At 44.2% G+C, this 20,910-nt stretch overlaps 1 protein-coding gene across 4 annotated transcripts in view; it reads left to right on the plus strand.

The window, feature by feature from the left end:
- The window catches only part of LOC124041856 (sodium- and chloride-dependent glycine transporter 1-like), a 96,590-nt gene that overhangs the window by 67,563 nt on the left and 8,117 nt on the right, over positions 1-20,910 (plus strand). For all 4 annotated transcript variants that reach the window (XM_046359930.1, XM_046359931.1, XM_046359932.1 and 1 more), the window contains 6 exons: positions 12,056-12,212; positions 13,434-13,565; positions 13,911-14,196; positions 15,495-15,627; positions 15,915-16,049; positions 16,317-16,420. In XM_046359930.1, the coding sequence (XP_046215886.1) occupies positions 12,056-12,212; positions 13,434-13,565; positions 13,911-14,196; positions 15,495-15,627; positions 15,915-16,049; positions 16,317-16,420 (947 nt within the window). The remainder of the gene's footprint in view (positions 1-12,055; positions 12,213-13,433; positions 13,566-13,910; positions 14,197-15,494; positions 15,628-15,914; positions 16,050-16,316; positions 16,421-20,910) is intronic.

The following is a 20,910-nucleotide window of genomic DNA, read 5'->3' on the forward strand; positions in this document are numbered from 1 at the left end:
AGCTACATGAAGCCCAAATCACACAGGGAGACGTCCTTCAACTGCGTGATATTTTTGCGCGAGAGTAGCAAGCTTCAATTCACGTAAACTGTGTAGCTTATGCCAACGTACAGCGCATTCTGAAAGTATTCAGACCCCTTGACTTTTTCCACATTTTGTTACGTTAAAGCCTTATTACAAAATTGATAAAATAAAAAAAAATCCCCTTCGCCAGTATGCACACAATACCCCGTGATGACAAAGCAAAGACAGGTTTTTAGACATTTCGGCACAAAAAAAAAGAAGAAATATTACATTTATGTAAGTATTCAGACCCTTTTACTCAGTACTTTGTTGAAGCGCCTTTAGCAGCAATTAAAGCGCCTTTAGCAGCCTTTAGCAGCTATTATTATTCTGGTTTTCTTGGGTATGACGCTACAAGCTTGGCACACCTGTATCTGGGGAGTTTCTCCCATTCTTCACTGCAGGTCCTCTCAAGCTCTGTCAGGTTGGATAGTGAGCATTGCAGCACAGGTATTGTCAGGTCTCTCCAGAGATCTTCGATCTGGTTCAAGTCCAGGCTCTGGCTGGGCCTCTCAAGGACATTCAGAGACTTGTCCCGAAGCCACTCCCGCGTTGTCTTGGATGTGTGCTTATGGTCATTGGTCTGTTGGAAGGTGAACCTTTGCCTCAGTCTGAGGTCCTGAGGTTTTCATCAAGGATCTCTCAGTATTTTGCTCCGTTCATCTTTCCCTTGAATCCTGACCAGTTTCTCAGTCGTTGCCACTGAAAAACATCCCCACAGCATGATGCTGCTACCACCATGCTTCACTGTAGGGATGGAGCCAGTTTTCTTCCAGACCTGATGCTTGGCATTCAGGCCAAATAGTTCAATCTTGGTTTCATCAGACCAAAGAATCTGTTTCTGATGGTCTGAGAGTCTTTAGGTGCCTTTTGACAAACTCCAAGTGGGATGTCATGTGCTTTTACTGGGGAGAGGCTTCCGTCTGGCCACTCCACCATAAAGGCCTGATTGGTGGAGTGCTGCAGAGATGGTTGTCCTTCTGGAAGGTTTTCCCATCTCCACCGAGGAACTCTGGAGCTCTGTCGGAGTGGCCATTGGGTTCTTGGTCATTCGAGGCCCTTCTTCCTCGATTGCTCAGTTTGGCCAGGAAGCCAGCTCTCGGAAGAGTCTTGGCGATTCCAAATTTCTTCAATTAAAGAATGATGGAGGCCACTGTGTTCTTGGGGACCTTCAATGCTGCAGAAATGTTTTGGTACCTGTCCCCAAATCTGTGCCTCGACACAATCCTGTTTTGGAACTCTACGGAGAATTAATTCGACCTCATGGCTTGTTTGTTTTTTTCAAATCCTTTCCAAATCATGTCCAATCAATGGAATTTACCACAGATGGACTCCAATGAAGTTTTAGAAATATCTCAAGGATTATTAATGGAAACAGGATTCCTTTTACCTCATGGCTTGGGTTTTGCTCTGACTTGCACTGTCAGCTGTGGGACCTTAATATAGACAGGTGTGTGCCTTTCGAGTCTCATAGCAAAGGGTCTGAATACTTAAAAAAAAAATATATATATATATATGATCTGTTTTTACTTCATCATTAGGAGGTATTGTGTCTAGATTGATGAGGAAAATGTTTTATTTAATATATTTTAGAATAAGGCTGTAAAGTAACTGTAGGCCACATGTACAGTAGATATTGTTTGATGGATTCTTATTCAGCTCTTTGGCATAGGTCTGGTAAATATGTAAATATGACTCCTCAGTAAAAGACACATGACATCCCAATTGGAGTTTGCCGAAAGGAACCTAAAGGACTAGTGGTGCAACACAAAACTCACGGTTAGGATTGGATCACTCTTTTGAGTCACGGATCGGATTATTTTTCGAATCAGCAACAATAAAAAGAGGGAGACAAATATAACAAATATAACTTTGCTTTCCATTTATTACATAAAGAACAAGGAACTTTTCAATGTTTAAATATAATCTTGAAATAAAATATTCAATACTCAATTGTTAAGTAAAGTGCAATATGAGGCATGATACCTTCTTCCTTTGAACAATAGTGAATGTAAAAATAGCCCGTGTCCACATCATCAAAAACAAGTAAAAAAGGAAAGAAAGCAAAGCAGACTTGAGCTTATACAGTTGAATTCGGAAGTTTACATACACTTAGGTTGGAGTCATTAAAACTAGTTTTACAACCACTCCACAAATGTATTGTTAACAAACTATAGTTTTGGCAAGTCGGTTAGACATCTACTTTGTGCATGACACAAGTCATTTTTTTAACAATTGTTTACAGACAGATTACTTCACTTATAACTAACTGTATCACAATTCCAGTGGGTCAGAAGTTTACTTTCATTAAGTTGAATGTGCCTTTAAACAACTTGGAAAATTCCAGAAAATGATTTCATGACTTTAGAAGCTTCTGGTAGGCTAATTGACATAATTTGAGTCAATTTAAGGTGTAACTGTGGATGTATTTCAAGGCTTACCTTCAAACTCAGTGCCTCTTTGCTTGACATCATGGGAAAATAAAAGAAATCAGCCAAGACCACAGGGAAAATCATTGTAGACCTCCATAAGTCTGGTTCATTCTTGGGAGCAATTTCCAAACACCTGAAGGTAACATGTTCATCTGTACTAACAATAGTACCCAAGTATAAACACCATGGGACCACACAGTTGTCATACCGCTCAGGAAGAAGACTTGTTCTGTCTCCTAGAGATGAACGTACTTTGGTACATAAAATGCAAATCAATCCCAGAACAACAGCAAAGGACCTTGTGAAGATGCTTCTATCACTGCATTTTCTTGGTTCTTGGTATTATCTGTGGTGATTGGGATATTGCTATTGGGCCTCTCTAGCTTCCACTCTGCTACTGCTTCGAGCAGTACCTGCGCCAGATTTGTGCCTGTGTGACTCTCATAGAGGGGGCGTATCTGTAGCACCGGACTTCACATCGCCCACTCCTCTGTGGTGTAGTGAGCAGTCACAGTCACGTAGCTTTCCGTTGCCCTGGAGGTCCACCCATATGTGGTGTAGTGAGCAGTCACAGTCACGTAGCTTTCCGTTGCCCTGGAGGTCCACCCGTATGTGGTGTAGCGAGCAGTCACAGTCACGTAGCTTTCCGTTGCCCTGGAGGTCCACCCGTATGTGGTGTAGCGAGCAGTCACAGTCACGTAGCTTTCCGTTGCCCTGGAGGTCCACCCGTATGTGTTGTAGCGAGCAGTCACAGTCACGTAGCTTTCCGTTGCCCTGGAGGTCCACCCGTATGTGGTGTAGTGAGCAGTCACAGTCACGTAGCTTTCCGTTGCCCTGGAGGTCCAGCCGTATGTGGTGTAGTGAGCAGTCACAGTCACGTAGCTTTCCGTTGCCCTGGAGGTCCGCCCGTATGTGGTGTAGTGAGCAGTCACACTCACGTAGCTTTGCGTTGCCCTGGAGGTCCTCCCGTAAGTGGTGTAGTGAGCAGTCACAGTCACGTAGCTTTCCGTTGCCCTGGAGGTCCACCCGTATGTGGTGTAGTGAGCAGTCACAGTCACGTAGCTTTCCGTTGCCCTGGAGGTCCAGCCGTATGTGGTGTAGTGAGCAGTCACAGTCACGTAGCTTTCCGTTGCCCTGGAGGTCCGCCCGTATGTGGTGTAGTGAGCAGTCACAGTCACGTAGCTTTGCGTTGCCCTGGAGGTCCTCCCGTAAGTGGTGTAGTGAGCAGTCACAGTCACGTAGCTTTCCGTTGCCCTGGAGGTCCACCCGTATGTGGTGTAGTGAGCAGTCACAGTCACGTAGCTTTCCGTTGCCCTGGAGGTCCACCCGTATGTGGTGTAGTGAGCAGTCACAGTCACGTAGCTTTCCGTTGCCCTGGAGGTCCACCCGTATGTGGTGTAGTGAGCAGTCACAGTCACGTAGCTTTCCGTTGCCCTGGAGGTCCACCCGTATGTGGTGTAGTGAGCAGTCACAGTCACGTAGCTTTCCGTTGCCCTGGAGGTCCACCCGTATTTGGTGTAGTGAGCAGTCACAGTCACGTAGCTTTCCGTTGCCCTGGAGGTCCACCTGTATGTGGTGTAGTGAGCAGTCACAGTCACGTAGCTTTCCGTTGCCCTGGAGGTCCGCCCGTATGTGGTGTAGTGAGCAGTCACAGTCACGTAGCTTTGCGTTGCCCTGGAGGTCCTCCCGTAAGTGGTGTAGTGAGCAGTCACAGTCACGTAGCTTTCCGTTGCCCTGGAGGTCCACCCGTATGTGGTGTAGTGAGCAGTCACAGTCACGTAGCTTTCCGTTGCCCTGGAGGTCCACCCGTATGTGGTGTAGTGAGCAGTCACAGTCACGTAGCTTTCCGTTGCCCTGGAGGTCCACCCGTATGTGGTGTAGTGAGCAGTCACAGTCACGTAGCTTTCCGTTGCCCTGGAGGTCCACCCGTATTTGGTGTAGTGAGCAGTCACAGTCACGTAGCTTTCCGTTGCCCTGGAGGTCCACCTGTATGTGGTGAGGGCAACAGAGGATGCCTTGGATACTTTGTTGATCATTTTGATCTTTTCCTGTTCATAAAGATCTGGCACAATCTTCATACTGAAGGTGGGTGTGCGAGGGGATTTTGTAGCGTGGCTCAAGCACTTGCTACATATGTTTAAACACTTTGTTTTCCACAACAGAGTATGGCCTCATGTCTGCAACGATAAACATCCCAATGGATTTGGTGATGGCTTCAGCCCGATCTAATTCTGCAACAAAGGGCTGCTTAAATGCCGCGGTGAGACGCTGTTGATTCTTGGCTGAGTTGGCTCCCGTCACTGACACACCAGGGTGATGACGCATTAAATGTGTGGCCACGCTCCATGTATTTCCATGATCATACGGATTTCTTGTGGCACAATGCCTACACACCATAATGGTGTTGTCCACCACCCTTCTTCCTTCATCATATTTGACAGGGAAGCCAAAATGCTCCCACACATGAGACTTAAATGAAGCGGGAGGCTTTTCCTGTTCTTCAGCTCCTCCGCTAGCTCCATGGCTGTCACTGCTCTTTTTTCTTCTTTGCTTTTTGCAACGCGAGCATCCAGGATTGATTCGTCGGGATTCAACAGGCCCCGTTCACATGAACAGTACACAAAACTGCTTTTAATAAATAATCAGATCAACCTTCAGGCTTCAGAGTAAAACAAGGCACACATCTGTCTTGTCTTTTTCTTTTCATTACAACTCTGCATCGAGATTTAGAGAATTATGACTTTAAAAAGTAACAGCGGCAGTAGAACTGTATTTCACACTATGATGGTTAAACTATGCAATTGCTCTGTGGTTCACATGCGTGCCGAACCGTGGGCGGTGATCCGTACAGATCGTTGTATGGATCAACTACGATCCGTTACACCACTATAAAGGACTCTCAAACCATGAGAAACAAGATTCTCTGTTCTGATGAAACCAAGATTGAACTCTTTGGCCTCAATGCCAAGTGTCACATCTGGGGGAAACCTGGCGCTATCCCTATGGTGAAGCATGGTGGTGGCAGCATCATGGTTTGGGTATGTTTTTCTGCGGCAGGGACTGGGAGACTAGTCAGGATCGATGGAAAGATGAAAAAGTACAGAGAGATCCTTGATGAAAACATGCTCCAGAGCGCTCAGGACCTCAGACTGGGGCGAAGATTCACCTTCCAACAGGACAACGACCCTAAGTACACAGCCAAGACGGCACAGGAGTGGCTTTGGGACAAGTCTCTGAATCTCTTTGAGTGGCCGAGCCCGTGCCCGGACTTGAACCTGATCGAACATCTCTGGAGAGACCTGAAAATAGCTGTGTAGCAATGCTCCCCATCCAACCTGACAGAGCTTGAGAGGATCTGCAGAGAAGAATGGGAGAAACTCCCCAGATACAGGTGTGCCAAGCTTATAGCGTCATACCCAATAAGACTCAAGGCTGTAATCGATGCCAAAGGTGCTTCAACAAAGCACTGAGTAAAGGGTCTGAATACTTATGTAAATGTGGTATTTCCGTTTATTTTTTATTTTTAAGAAATTAGCAAAAAATGATGAAAACCTGTTTTTGCTTTGTTATTATGGGGTATTGTGTGTATAGTGAGGATTTTGTTGTTGTTGTTGTTGTACCCATTTTAGAATAAGGCTGTAATGTAAGATAATGTGGAAAAAGTCAAGGGGTCTGAATATCTTCAGAATGCACTGTACATACAGGCAGATTTGATGGTTTGTCAGTATTGTTCATTCAGTTATGGTCAGCAGTCTACAGTCCCCAATAATAGTGGTGGATCAGGAGGTAACTAGCTGTGTGAATCAGGTGCTGGGGTACATGTGCAGAACTGTGTTAAGGTCTTCTGGTGTGTGTGCGCGTGCGTGTGTGTGTGTGTGTGTGTGCGAGGCATGTGTGTATTCAGCTATGATGAGTGAACACGCACAATCTCCCCCCATGTACAGTGCAACATGGAATTGTGCAGTGCTAAAACATCTCTCATACATAGTAGTGTAAAACGCGATGTTTTGTTTTCGTTCTCAGTCTCCTCTTCCCCTTTTCCGCCACTTGCTGATCTTGTATTAAATGAAAATGAGTTGTATCCTTAAACTGTAGCCTATCACTCAGTCATTCAGGCCAGTCCTTCAAATAGTTCTTGGCACAACGAACAAAGTTTAGGTAAAACGTGTTATGTCTCACTCTCAGGCAAGTAAACAGTCCAATTTTGTGGAATATTGCTGCTCATCGCGGCGAAGTGGGCGACATAATGCCTTGTGATGGTTGCATGCCTAGTGAGGATGCAGGCAGGGGTTGTCAGTAAATGCCAGGGAGCTCTGGGCCGCTAGCCGGCCTTGTAGGCTGGAGCTTTACAATAACAGACACAATTCTGTCTTTTCCTGTTGGCAGTATGGCATCCAAATCAGGTCTCATCTACTATACTGTGTGTACTGTAGTAGCAAGCTGCTTCTCTGGGACTCTGGTCAGGCCCTAGGTTGGGTTTACACTCAAGTGAAGATGGAGCATGTCTATCACCATGACAGGGTCACAGCTGTCATTGGCCATGCTTTGTTAGGTGTGTGCCACTGTCCATCAAATTAGCTGGAATGGTAGAGTGCATTGGTCCGTGCGTGTTTTAGTCATGTTTAAGTTATTTGGACCAAGACCTGGGCAGGTTTGATCAAATTAATTTGGCTATATTTTTATTTGCTTTCAGCAGAACTGAAAATAACCGTGTATTAGCATGACAACCCAAAAAGCCATGTTAGCACCAAATGACCCATAATCAGACCGACTCATTTGAGAGCTAGCCCAGTAGTCATTTCAGAACTATCACCCGAGTGTATTTCCACTGCATTCGGAAAGTATTCAGACCCATTCCCTTTTTCCACATTTTTGTTTTACGTTACAGCCTTATTCAAAAATGTATTCAATACATGTTTTTCCTCATCAATCTACACACAATACCCCATAATGACAAGGCGAAGAAAGGTTTTTAGAATTTTTTTGCAAATGTATAACATAAATGTTATTTCTGGCCAAACTGAGCAATCAGGAGATAATGGCCTTGGTCAGGGAGGTGACCAAGAACCCGATGGTCACTCTGACAGAGCTCCAGAGTTCTTCTGTGGAGATATGAGAAGCTTCCAGAAGGACAACCATCTCAGCAGGAGTCCACCAACCGGTGGTGGAGTGGCAAGACGGAAGCCACTCCTTAGTAAAAGGCACAGAACAGCCTGCTTGGAGTTTGCCAAAAGGCACCTGAAGGAGTCTCAGACCATAAGAAACAGAATTCTCTAGTCTGATGAAACCAAGATTGAACTCTTTGGCCTGAATGCCAAGTGTCACGCCTGGTGGAAACCTGGCACCATCCCTTCGGGAAGCATGGTGGTGGCAGCATCATGCTGTAGGGATGTTTTTCAGCGGTAAGGACTGGGAGAATAGTCAGGATCAAGGGAAAGATGAATGGAGCAAAGTACAGAGAGATCCTTGATGAAAACCTGCTCCAGAGTGCTCAGGACCTCAGACTAGGCGAAGCTTCCCCTTTTAACGGGACAACGACCCTAAGCATAACAGCCAAGTGGGTTTCGGGACAAGTCTCTGAATGTCCTTGAGTGGCCCAGCCAAAGCCCGGACTTGAACCCGATCGAACATCTCTGGAGAGACCTGAAAATAGCTGTGCAGTGACTCTCTCCATCCAACCTGACAGAGCTTGAGAGGATCTGCAGAGAAGAATGGGAGAAACTCCCCAAATACAGGTGTGCCAAGCTTGTAGCATCATACCCAAGAAGACTTGAGGCTGTAATCATCTATTTACTTATGTAAATGTGATATTTGAATTTTTTAATAAATTAGCACAAAAAAATCAAAACTTGTTTTTGCTTTGTCATTATGGGGTAGTGTGCGTAGATTGATGGGGAGACAATTTAAACCATTTTAGAATAAGACTATAACATAAGAAAATGTGAAAAAAGTCAAGGGGTCTGAATATTTTCTAAATGCACTGTATTTGCCCATGTCTTAGCATTGAATGTGAATCGTCTTTACTCACCCTTTCTCCCTTCCTTGCACGATTCAAGTCTGCCTGTCTTTCTCTGTCCCTCTCCCCCCTCCCTATATCTTTCTCGCTCTCTCTCTCTCTCTGCCCCCCCCCTATATTATTTCCCTCTCTCTCTCATGGGGTGCACCTGTGTGCAGTGCGCTGGAAGGAGGCAGGCCAGGCAGGACATTGGGAGTATGGCTGGGGCCGAGGCCACTGATTTGGAAGGGCCCCTCAGAGAGAAGAAGAGAGAGAGCGAGAGAAGAGAATGTGTGCAGCTTACGTAAAAGGCAGATGGGCCCAGCTGGGCGTGCGGTGTGGATGGGATGGAAAGGGCAGAGAGTGTGTGGATCTGAATCGGGCGGTCTGTCACCCCATTGCCTATTTAGTGCTCTGCTTTTGACCAGGCCCCATAGGGCGTATAGAATAAGGTGATATTTGGGACACAACCTAATAGTCAGGTCAGAGAGACAGCCTGGAGAGAGAATCAGAACAGATAGTGAAGTGGACAGGAGTTATAATGTTATCTCTATAGTTTACAAATAATGCCTCATGTATGGAATCAAGTCGCATCAATGCTTGGATAAGCCTATGTAGAGCATTTTAAGTCAACGTTTTTACGTTTTATGTGCTGAGTATGGTACTATGAGTGAACTAATCTCAGCAAAAAAAAGAAATGTCCCTTTTTCAGGACCCTGTCTTTCAAAGATAATTTGTAAAAATCAAAATAACTTCACAGATCTTCATTGTAAAGGGTTTTAACACTGTTTCCTTGCTTGTTCAATGAACCATAAACAATTAATGAACATGCACCTGTGGAACGGTCGTTAATACACTAACAGCTTACAGACGGTAGCCAATTAAGGTCACAGTTACGAAAACTTAGGACACTAAAGGGGCCTTTCTACTGACTCTGAAAAACACCAAAAGAAAGATGCCCAGGGTCCCTGCTCATCTGTGTAAACGTGCTTTAAGCATGCTGCAAGGAGGCATGGGGACTGCATATGTGGCCAGGGCAATAAATTGAAGTGTCCGTACTGTGAGACGCCTAAGACAGCGCTACAGGGAGACAGGACGGACAGCTGATCGTCCTCGCGGTGGCAGATCATGTGTAACAACACCTGCACAGGATCGGTACATCCGAACATCACACCTGCGGGACAGGTACAGGATGGCAACAACAACTCCCCGAGTTATACCTGGAACGCACAATCCCCCCATCAGTGCTCAGACTGGACTGAGGGCTTGTAGGCCTGTTGTAAGGCAGGTCCTCACCAGACAACACCGGCAACAACGTCACCTATGGGCACAAACCCACAGTTGCTGAACCAGACAGGACTGGCAAAAAGTGGTCTTCATGATGAGTCGCGGTTTTGTCTCACCAGGGGTGATGGTCGGATTTGCATTTATCGTGGAAGGAATGAGCATTACACAGAGACCTGTACTCTGGAGTGGGATCGATTTTGGAGGTGGAGGGTCCATCATGGTCTGGATCGATGTGTCACAGCATCACTGGACTGAGCTTGTTGTCATTGCAAGCAATCTCAATGCTGTGCGTTACAGGGAAGACATACTCCTCCCTCATGTGGTACCCTTCCTGCAGGCTCATCCTGACATGACCCTCAAGCATGACAATGCCACCAGCCATACTGCTCGTTCTGTGCATGATTTTATTTAAGACAGGAATGTCAGTGTTCTGCCATGGCCAGCGAAGAGCCCGAATCTCATTCCCATTGAGCACGTCTGGGACCTGTTGGATCGGAGGGTGAGGGCTAGGGCCATTCCCCCCAGAAATGTCCAGGAACTTGCAGATGCCTTGGTGGAAGAGTGGGGTAACATCTCACAGCAAGAACTGGCAAATCTGGTGCTGTCCATGAGGAGGAGATGCACTGCAGTACTTAATGCAGCTGGTGGCCACACCAGATACTGACTGTTACTTTTGATTTTGACCCCCCCTTTGTTCAGGGACATATTATTCCATTTATGTTAGTCACATGTCTGTGGAACTTGTTCAGTTTATGTCTCAGTTGTTGAATATTGTTCTGTTCATACACATTTTTATACATGTTAAGTTTACTGAAAATAAACGCAGTTGACAGTGAGAGGATGTTTCTTTTTTTGCTGAGTTTATGAGTTGCATCATGTGTTGACAGACTTGGCTTCTCACAGGTGGGAGAGCTGGAGGTGGGAGGCCAGCCGGTCAGCAGGCAACATGTAGCAACCCATTCTGTCTGCCATGTTGTGTTGTGTGGGTTGGCTAGACTCTCATTCCACCCTGGGCCCTATCAGCTGTACAGCTGCCCTGCCCTCGCCTCGCACTGAACAGGTGTGATCCTCCTTCAGACGCTCAGCAGTTAAAAAACACACCACACGCACACAGGCATCACACTGAGGAGAGCAGCCTCCACACACACTTTCCCACGCACGCGCACAGGTGCGCACATCTCACAAACTCAATGGTCAGCCAGGACATTTATCCCCTCTTTCGTTTACAATTCAACACAGAGGGGTTGGGGATTCTTGTGAAAAAGGTTAACTTTGTTTTAAATGTAACATTTGGGTGCAACTAGACTCCAAACATCACTAGGGGGCAATCACGAAAATATGGGATTTTTCAGTTGTTTTGTTTGTCTTTGATGATGAATAAGTTGTTTGCCTGCGTGAAGCCGTCTCTGCTGGGAGCAATGGCCCGGGGAGCTCAGATGGTGCCGTTAGACCGCGTGTGTGTGTTTTTGTTCCTCGTGCCTGCGTGTGTACTTAGCTTTTCATATCCCTCTGACTGCACATAATATCCAACAGTGCACTCCAGGAGACACCACAACCAAAAACCCACAGCAATCCAAACCTTTGTCACGTGTATGATTAAGGTAGTATAACATTTACCTGAATGAGTTGTATTGAAACTATAACATGTTGAATAGTTATTAATGGTTCTGTGGTGTCATGGGAGGGAACATGTGCTGCTCTGGCTGTGTGAGTTAGTTAGTCAGATGAACGTAGCAGTCTCAGTAGTGAACTTTTGGGGTTAGTGAGGAGGTCAGGTCAGAACGAGGACCATCTGACACCAACAGATGGAGGGAAGAAACTGCAAATCAGGACGACAAGACCAAATGTTGATTTTGGACACACAACAACAATTTCAGCTCAAATCAAGTTTGCACCAATGCGCCCACCGCGACTACAGAGTTCTAACATGCAATGTAGAACTAGGCCTGTAACTGGACAAAAGTAAAGTACTCTAGAATTAAATTATTTGTGCATTTTGCCTCATTACTGGACATGCCACCAAGACCTTTTGGTGTTGGGCATCTACACTGCAGCACTATTCACTAGTACAGTAGCCTATTTCACACTGGTTTGTGCTCAATATTGGTGCAAAGTGCACCTCGGACCTGTACATTCAGCGAAATGTAGGTAGCTGACCGACAGGCTTATTCCTTGAGTTGTGTCTCATTGAGTGAATCGCCTACCCACTCCAGCTGGAGGTAGACTAAAGGTCTCCCTTAGCGTTCATCTCTAACGTTCTTCTCTCTTTGTGTTCTAGAATGGAGCTGTTCCAGGGGAACCCGTGAAGACAGATAAGAACTCCAGGAGAGGGAACTGGGGGAACCAGATAGAGTTTATCCTCACCAGCGTGGGCTATGCTGTGGGCTTGGGAAACGTATGGAGGTTCCCCTACCTCTGCTACAGAAATGGAGGAGGTACGTCTTCACACTCACAACACACTGATTATATAGTAATAATGACAGCAATACATTCTAGTTTATCCACAATACATTTTGCAGTGTTTTAAAAAGCAATCAAAGTAGCAGGTTGTCAAGTTTAAGTTTACGGTCCTCATATTGTGTCAAATGGATCCAAGTCATTCTTGGCTTCATTCCCCCTCAATTCAAATGTTTTCACTCCTACATTTGTCTTTAGTCTTCTATACATTTTGTGTTCGGGGATCGCCATAGAAGGGCACACAGATGCAGTAGCCTGTGCATTAGGTCACACAATGACATAGCTGAGTATAGAGCCAAGGGGACTGGTGTAGCTCAAGGCTCTGCAGTAATAACACCACAGTAGACTATCAGCTTGCTGAGGCCTGGGCTACGTCCCAAAAGGCACCCTATTCCCAATATTGTGCACTACTTTTGACCAAGGCTCATAGGTAAAAAAGAATGCTCTGGTGAAAAGTTGTGCACTATAGGGAAGCTATTTGTGTCACAGACAGCCTGCTCCTCAATCTCCAGTCTTTCCTCTAACACATGATTTCAGACTACAGTCCCAGAGGACAGGTTATTCCCCAGACCCATTGGCCCCAGTGGCCCCCACGTTAATCCAGTCAAGCAGACAGAGGATTGCTGCCTGGCTTAGCATCACCCTCTGTTTGATGCTCCCTCACCTCTTTCACCTCTTCTGTCTGGCATAGACATAAACATCTCTCCTTCCAATCTGACCCCTCACTGCATTACGCTGCAGAAATAGGATATTGCCATGGGATGCCAACTTTTCTATATGAGCTAGGCAATTTTTCTATTCTAGACACAAACATGACCTTAACATTTGACTGCTCATTCACTGAGCATTGCATAGCAAAAATATGATATTGCCCATGTCTGGGGATGACAACTTTTATATGTATGAAAAATAATGATATTCTAGACACTGACATGACCTTACAATCCATCCACTCACTCAGTCACCGAGCATTAAGTAGCATAAATAGGATATAGTCACAGCATGGAATACCAATTTCTGTATATTGATTTATTTTTCATTTGAATGACCATTAGGTAAGCCATTGGTTGTGAGCAATAATTAACATATGCATACTTACAATAAGTACAAGTTTAAAGATTCAAATAATACAAAGCTGGATTCTAGTCAATTTCATACAAATGTTTTGGCTTGACCCACATGTTATTGTTGTTTAACAGGAGCCTTCATGTTCCCCTACTTCATAATGCTGGTGTTCTGTGGGATCCCTCTGTTCTTCCTGGAGCTCTCCTTCGGACAGTTCGCCAGCCAGGGATGCCTGGGGGTCTGGAGGATCAGTCCCATGTTCAAAGGTGAGCCAGTTAACAACCACTGCTGCCGTTGGTCAGTCATGTTCAAAGGCAAGCCAACAACCACTGCTGCCGTTGGTCAGTCATGTTCAAAGGCAAGCCAACAACCACTGCTGCCGTTGGTGATTGGCATTACTTCATTGCTATTGGTCAGTGGCATCCAACTAATCACTGACTGTATCTCATGCTTAGGAAACTGAAAGGTGGAAAATAAATGGCAACATCTATTGTCTGCTTGGAATGCTTAATGTCATTTTTTTTGTAATATTACTTCAGTCAGAGAAGTCCATTCACCACTTCAGCTCCTGGTATCATTCTAATGTTGTTTCAATCCCTCTCCTGCATCAGGTGTGGGCTACGGGATGATGGTGGTGTCCACCTACATCGGTATCTATTACAACGTGGTGATCTGCATCGCCTTCTACTATTTCTTCTCCTCCATGACCAACCTGCTGCCGTGGACCTACTGCAACAACCCCTGGAACACGCCCACCTGCAACGGCGTGGTGACGCCCACGGGCATCAACAACACCCTGGCCAATGTCACCCGCAGCCTGGTCACCGGGGCCGCTGAGGTTGCCGTGGAGGTGGTCAATAAGACCAAGAGGACCAGCCCCAGCGAGGAGTACTGGAAGTAAGGCCTAACCCGGACCCGGAGTCAGTTATCAATCCTTATTTGAATCCCAAAAGATCTTGTTCTAGATTAGGGCTGTGACGATACCTGTATCGCAATATTTTTTCCATGGCAAAAATGAAAACACAAAGCAAAATATTTGGTCCTTTAAAAACCTGCTGTATGTAAAATATTGTGTGTTTTAGCTTGGAAAATAACTAAACGTGACATAAAGACGTTTTCCTTAAAAGGTTAATTTGTGTTTTGTTTTCTTGCCACGATACTAATGAGTTTTGTGATGCTGGTATCGTCCCGGCCCTATTCTAGATCTGTTGAGTGCTGGAAGTAAGGCCTGAGTGTGGAGTTGAAAAATTCCCAGGTTTTCCAGAAGCCCTGGATGGAGAATTCCAGATTTCCTGCTTATTCCTTTCTGATTCCAGGAATTTCCAACTGGGATTTCTATAAAACCTGGGAATTTTAGGAGTTACCGTCATTTTTCAACCCTACAGTACCTGAGTGGGAAGGTGTGGGCATGGCTGACTCTGACTCAGGTGTACTAGATTAAAGAGACTGCAAGGGTTAATACACACTATTACTCCACGATACTTGTATGTTCAGTAAAGCAGCACCCAACGTGTTTTGACACAAGGTATGTTTGACTATGGGTTAACAAAAGAGGGTTTGTGTATCTCTGTAAAGGAATGTTTGCGATGCTAGATACTTCAGTTGATTTTAACAAGTCAGAAAAAAAAACAAGCAGGCAGGCATGTTTGCCTTGCTAATCCGGGCCTACGATGAATCATCCAGCCTTCACCAAGCATTACTCATTGTTCACTGTCTGAGGTACACACCATTAGATATTTAGTATATTTTCATAGAAAACAATATTATCAGGATTCTTACTACATGGGAAGTAGTGTAGCTGTTCTCTACCCCTAGCATTGAGAATAGGGCCCATTCAAAGGAAACAGTGTGGTTGGTTAATGACTTCCTAAATGTTTTGTGCTTAGCCTTCCGTCCGGGTGGTGCTGTCTGTCAGTATATCATGAAAGGAGTTGTTGTTCCTGTCAGCTGTCAGTAAAGATAATCCATTGTCTTGGCACCAAGTGGTTTTTGGTCGAGCTGCTGCTGCATTGAAATATGGGCTTCGCTCATTGTAATGCCAGGGTACATCTGAACAATGCTTCTTCTCTATCTTTCAGGAATTAACGTAAAGACATTATTTGTCCCTGCGGCACTAACTATATATTCCACGTTTCTCCATCCAGACGTTGTTGTTGTGACTAGGCACGGTGATACATTTCTTCTCTTCCCCACAGACACTATGTGCTGAAGATCTCAGACGACATCGGGAATTTCGGGGAAGTTCGTCTCCCTATTCTGGGATGTCTGGCTGTGTCCTGGGTGGTGGTCTTCCTCTGTCTCATCAGAGGAGTCAAGTCTTCAGGAAAGGTGAGGTGTCTTTCTTTCTCTCTCGCTCTCCCTCTCTCTCTCTCCCTCTTTGTCTCTTTCCCTTTCTCTCTCCCTTTCTCGCTCTCCCTCTCTCTCTCTCCCTCTTTCTCTCTTTCCCTATCTCTCTCCCTTTCTCTCTCCCTCTCTCTCGCTCTCTCTCTCTTTCCCTTTCTCTCTCTCCCTCTCTCGCTCTCCCTCTCTCTCTCTTTCCCTTTCTCTCTCCCTTTCCCTCTCTCCCTTTCTCTCTCTCTTTTCTCACTCGTTCTTCTCCTCTCGATGGTCCCCAGGTGGTGTACTTCACAGCGACGTTCCCCTACGTGGTGCTGACCATCCTGTTCATCAGAGGCATCACCCTGGAGGGAGCTGTCACCGGCATCAAGTACTACCTAACCCCACAGTGGCATAAGATCCTTGACGCTAAGGTGTGGTTAATCATATAGAAATAACATAGTTATATGTCCTGGAATTCTTTGCCATTACTGTAGTGAAGTACTACTTTATATGAGTTGTAAACAGTTACTGTTTATTACTTGTATAAAAGCTCTGTAGCTCTTCATAGCGTAGGTTCATTGGCTTTCTCATAACACAGCTGTTGAAAGAGACAGTTTGATCAGATGTAATATGCCTCAGATATTAAATAAGGTTGTTCTTCAGTGGTTGTACTGACACATGTTTGTCCGTCTGTCCAGGTGTGGGGAGACGCTGCCTCTCAGATCTTCTACTCTCTGGGCTGTGCATGGGGAGGGCTCATCACTATGGCCTCCTACAACAAGTTCCACAACAACTGCTACAGGTACTCTACTCTTCCTCTCCCCTCCCTGTTCCCGCCTAAACTCTCCACTTTACTACCAAATAAACCCTGGGCGCATCCCAAATGGCATCCTATTGGGTCCTGGTCAGAAGTAGTGCACTATAAAGGGACTAAGGTACCATTTGGGATGCATATCCTGTCAGAGTTCAGGTCTTTTTCTGTGTCAAAAAGGGGCTTAGATGGTGTGTGTAGCCGGGGGCGTGGCAGAGGGTGTGGCAATTACATTTAAAAAAATGTTTTTAAATGTAATTTTAGAGGCCACCGTCTTGGTGGTGTAGAGAAATTTGAGCATTTTTAAGCCAAATTCCTGCAATGATACACATTTCTCCATGGAGCTGAGTTTTAAAGCTAATTTCCTGGGATTTTATGCATTTTGCCATGGCTAATGCTGTGTTCTTTTGCTCACACATGATAGCAAAATGAATATGGCTAAATTCATTGTTTTTGGAGTTTTATTTTCTCTCTGACTGTCTAGCTTTTATTTTGGTTATTGTTAGTTCTCAAAGATTAAAGTATTTATAAATATATAGGTCCATTATATTTTCTACAAACTTTATATCTGTTTTAGTCATTTAAGTTTACATTTCAAGCGTTTTTTCATCCCGAAAATGTCTTTTTTTTTTTAAACTGTTTGGATTTAGGCAACCGAAAAAATGCTTCGGCGGCATGCCCAAGGATTACAATGGCAGACAAATCCCTGGAGTTGTGTAAGCGGTTACATTATTGCAGTTCTTCGTGCTCAGTTGGAGTGAATCAGGAGGGGTCTTTGTTGCCTCTCTGGGTGCGATCACGCTACAGTGTCAGCAGAGATGAACAGAAATTGTGCAGAATAGAGGAGGACAGCTACAAATTGCAAGAATTGATGGAGTATTGTGTGATGGTGTGATGGTGTATGTTGTGATGGTGTGTGGTGTATGGTGTGTATGGAGTATGGTGTGATGGTGTTTATGGAGTATGGTGTGTATGGAGTGTATGGTGTGTATGGAGTATGGTGCGATGGTGTGTATGGTGTGTATGGTGTGTTGGTGTGATGGTGTGTACTGCATGCCACTGTACTGTAGGTGGAGGACAGAAGCATCACACTGAGAGAGTGAAGGACACCAAAAAAATGGACTGCTGTTACGTCTGCGGTTGCATTGTTAACTTTGTAGTTTACGGTAGTCCAACTCAAAACTCTCCTGGAAAATGGAAGAGGTTTTCTCTTCTCTGTAACACCACCATGTGGTTGAAGGGCAGAAGTGATGGACAGTATACTATAAATCAGGGGTTCTTAAACTCTTTCAGCCTGGGACCCAAATTAGAAATACTGTGTTTTCCTGGGACCCAAGCTTAGGCAAATATGCAACTATAAATAAATATCAGTACATTTCATTGCCCTTATGCCTAAAACAAATGTAATACAGACATAAACAAATAACAATTAAATTAATTACCCATATAAATAGCTATTCATGTTTATTTTTTCCATTAAAAACACTCTTACATATCTGTCTAGGTTGGAACTGTTGCAGTTCAAATACAATAAATCATTTTCATTCTGAACTGGAATAAACTGATTGATCACATCACACAGATGTAGACCAGAACACACACACAGTCCTAATGAGAGGTGTGTAGCAGTCTGAAGTTTTCAACAAGCATATCTATTCTGGGCTCAGTTTTTGACAGTGCAACACTGAGGTCATGCTCTGCATTGAGACTGTTTATGTTCTTTTTTTTAAAAGTGTGTCAGAGTTGAGAACCCTGACTGACATAGGTATGTGGTGCCAAACTGGTTTAGAACATCTACTGCTTTCTCAGTTAGACAGGAGACTGCTTCCTGCTGTATATAAGGAATCCAGAACAGTGTGTGTGTTTGCCCCAAAAAGTGTCTTGCTTCAATCAGTTTATTCCCGTTCAGAATAAAACATATTTATTGTATTTTAACACCAACAGTTCCAACCTGGACTTTCTACAGAAAGATGTACAGTAGGCCCGATCATTTCTACAGTAAGATGTACAGTAGGCCCGATCATTTCTACAGTAAGATGTACAGTAGGCCCGATCATTTCTAAAGTATGATGTACAATAGGCCTGATCATTTCTACAGTAAGATGTACAGTAGGCCCGATCATTTCTACAGTAAGATGTACAGTAGGCCCGATCATTTCTAAAGTATGATGTACAATAGGCCTGATCATTTCTACAGTAAGATGTACAGTAGGCCCGATCATTTCTACAGTAAGATGTACACTAGGCCCGATCATTTATAAAGTAAGATGTACAATAGGCCTGATCATTTCTACAGTAAGATGTACAGTAGGCCCAATCATTTCTAAAGTATGTTGTACAATAGGCCTGATCACTGCTACAGTAAGATGTACAGTAGGCCTGATCATTTCTACAGTAAGATGTACAGTAGGCCCGATCATTTCTAAAGTATGATGTACAATAGGCCTGATCATTTCTACAGTAAGATGTACCGTAGGCACGATCATTTCTAAAGTATTATGTACAATAGGCTTGATGATTTCTACAGTAAGATGTACAGTAGGCCTGATCATTTCTAAAGTATGATGTACAATAGGCCTGATCATTTCTACAGTAAGATGTACAGTAGGCCCGATCATTTCTACAGTATGATGTACAATAGGCCTGATCATTTCTACAGGAAGATGTTCAGTAGGCCCGATCATTTCTAAAGTATGATGTACAATAGGCCTGATCATTTCTACAGTAAGATGTACAGTAGGCCCGATCATTTCTAAAGTATGATGTACAATAGGCCTGATCATTTCTACAGTAAGATGTACAGTAGGCCTGATAATTTCTAAAGTATGATGTACAATAGGCCTGATCATTTCTACAGTAAGATGTACAGTAGGCCCGATCATTTCTAAAGTATGATGTACAATAGGCCTGATCATTTCTACAGTAAGATGTACAGTAGGCCCGATCATTTCTAAAGTATGATGTACAATAGGCCTGATCATTTCTACAGTAAGATGTACAGTAGGCCCGATCATTTCTACAGTAAGATGTACAGTAGGCCTGATCATTTCTACAGTAAGATGTACAGTAGGCCTGATCATTTCTACAGGAAGATGTACAGTAGGCCTGATCATTTCTACAGTAAGATGTACAGTAGGCCTGATCATTTCTACAGGAAGATGTACAGTAGGCCTGATTATTTCTACAGTAAGACGTACAGTAGGCCTGATCATTTCTACAGGAAGATGTACAGTAGGCCCGATCATTTCTAAAGTATGATGTACAGTAGGCCTGATCATTTTTCATCTTCATCTGTATTTAGGGGTATCACTATCAATAATAGCTAGCTAGCTTGCTTTGGCTAATGTTAGCCATTAGCTGTGTACAAGGCCAGGGGATTATTTGAAATAGAAACTCACATCTACTACTATGAGAGATAGTAATGTTACTTTATTATTTCTGCTTATCATCACCTGTTATAAAATGACAACAATGTCTTGCTGGTTGACTTACTTTTTCACTGTCGAAGCACAGTTTCCTGAAGCATTCTGCCCTGTTCTGAAAGAACTCCCTGGGTTTACTGTCATGCTGTGGCTGTTTGGTCAGGACGTGTCGTTTTATTCACTTGTTTGTTTTGAGAGTCTTATTACTCAACACTTCCCTGTACAAAACATATTGTGGGCGCTCCTAGTTATTTCTAAAAGTTTGTATGAAAGAGAGAGAAACTCATCGCTGTTTTTGCGTTCCATGACTATTGAGCTCAGTCAGTCCATTTGATGCCAGCGGTGAGGGTCAGTGGTCAGTGGCTAACATATGGGATCAATATCATGCCAAATGTATTCACAAATGTAAATCACCAATCCACAAATGTAAATCACCAATCCACAAATGTAAATCACTTTCCACAAATGTAAACCACCAATCCACAAATGTAAATCACTTTGATTTACATTTGTGGATTGGTGATTTACATTTGTGAATACATTTGGCATGATATTGATCCCATACTAACGGCACATCTGTTGCTGAACAACAGCGCTGCAGCTTGTGGGTCGCGGAGTGATCTTCAAGAAAATTGCAGAAAAAATATCTGGTACATCGCGAAGCACACTGGCATCTCCCTCTCCCACTCTGCCAGCTGCTAAACTGAGCAGAGACCGCTGCTAAGCAGAGAGCCCACTGAACAGAGAGCTCAGGTGCACTTGACCAAATCAATTCCAGTAATTCATGAAATAATTATACATTTACTCTGACACGTCGTGACCTACCATTAACAGGAAGTGGGTCGCCACCCATTAAAATTGGCTGCAAATCAATGATAGAGTAGTAAGTACTGTAACTAACAAACCCACCAGCTGTAAGCAGGAAACATATTTCTCACATCTCTTTCTCTCTCTTCAGTATTTATCACTATTTGCTATTATGCAATTAAGATATAGACTGTTTAATATGAATTTGAACTGGAAATACAGTGGGGCAAAAAAAAGTATTTAGTCAGCCAC

The sequence above is a fragment of the Oncorhynchus gorbuscha genome, linkage group LG08, assembly GCF_021184085.1.
Source record: "Oncorhynchus gorbuscha isolate QuinsamMale2020 ecotype Even-year linkage group LG08, OgorEven_v1.0, whole genome shotgun sequence".
NCBI classification, from domain to species: domain Eukaryota; kingdom Metazoa; phylum Chordata; class Actinopteri; order Salmoniformes; family Salmonidae; genus Oncorhynchus; species Oncorhynchus gorbuscha.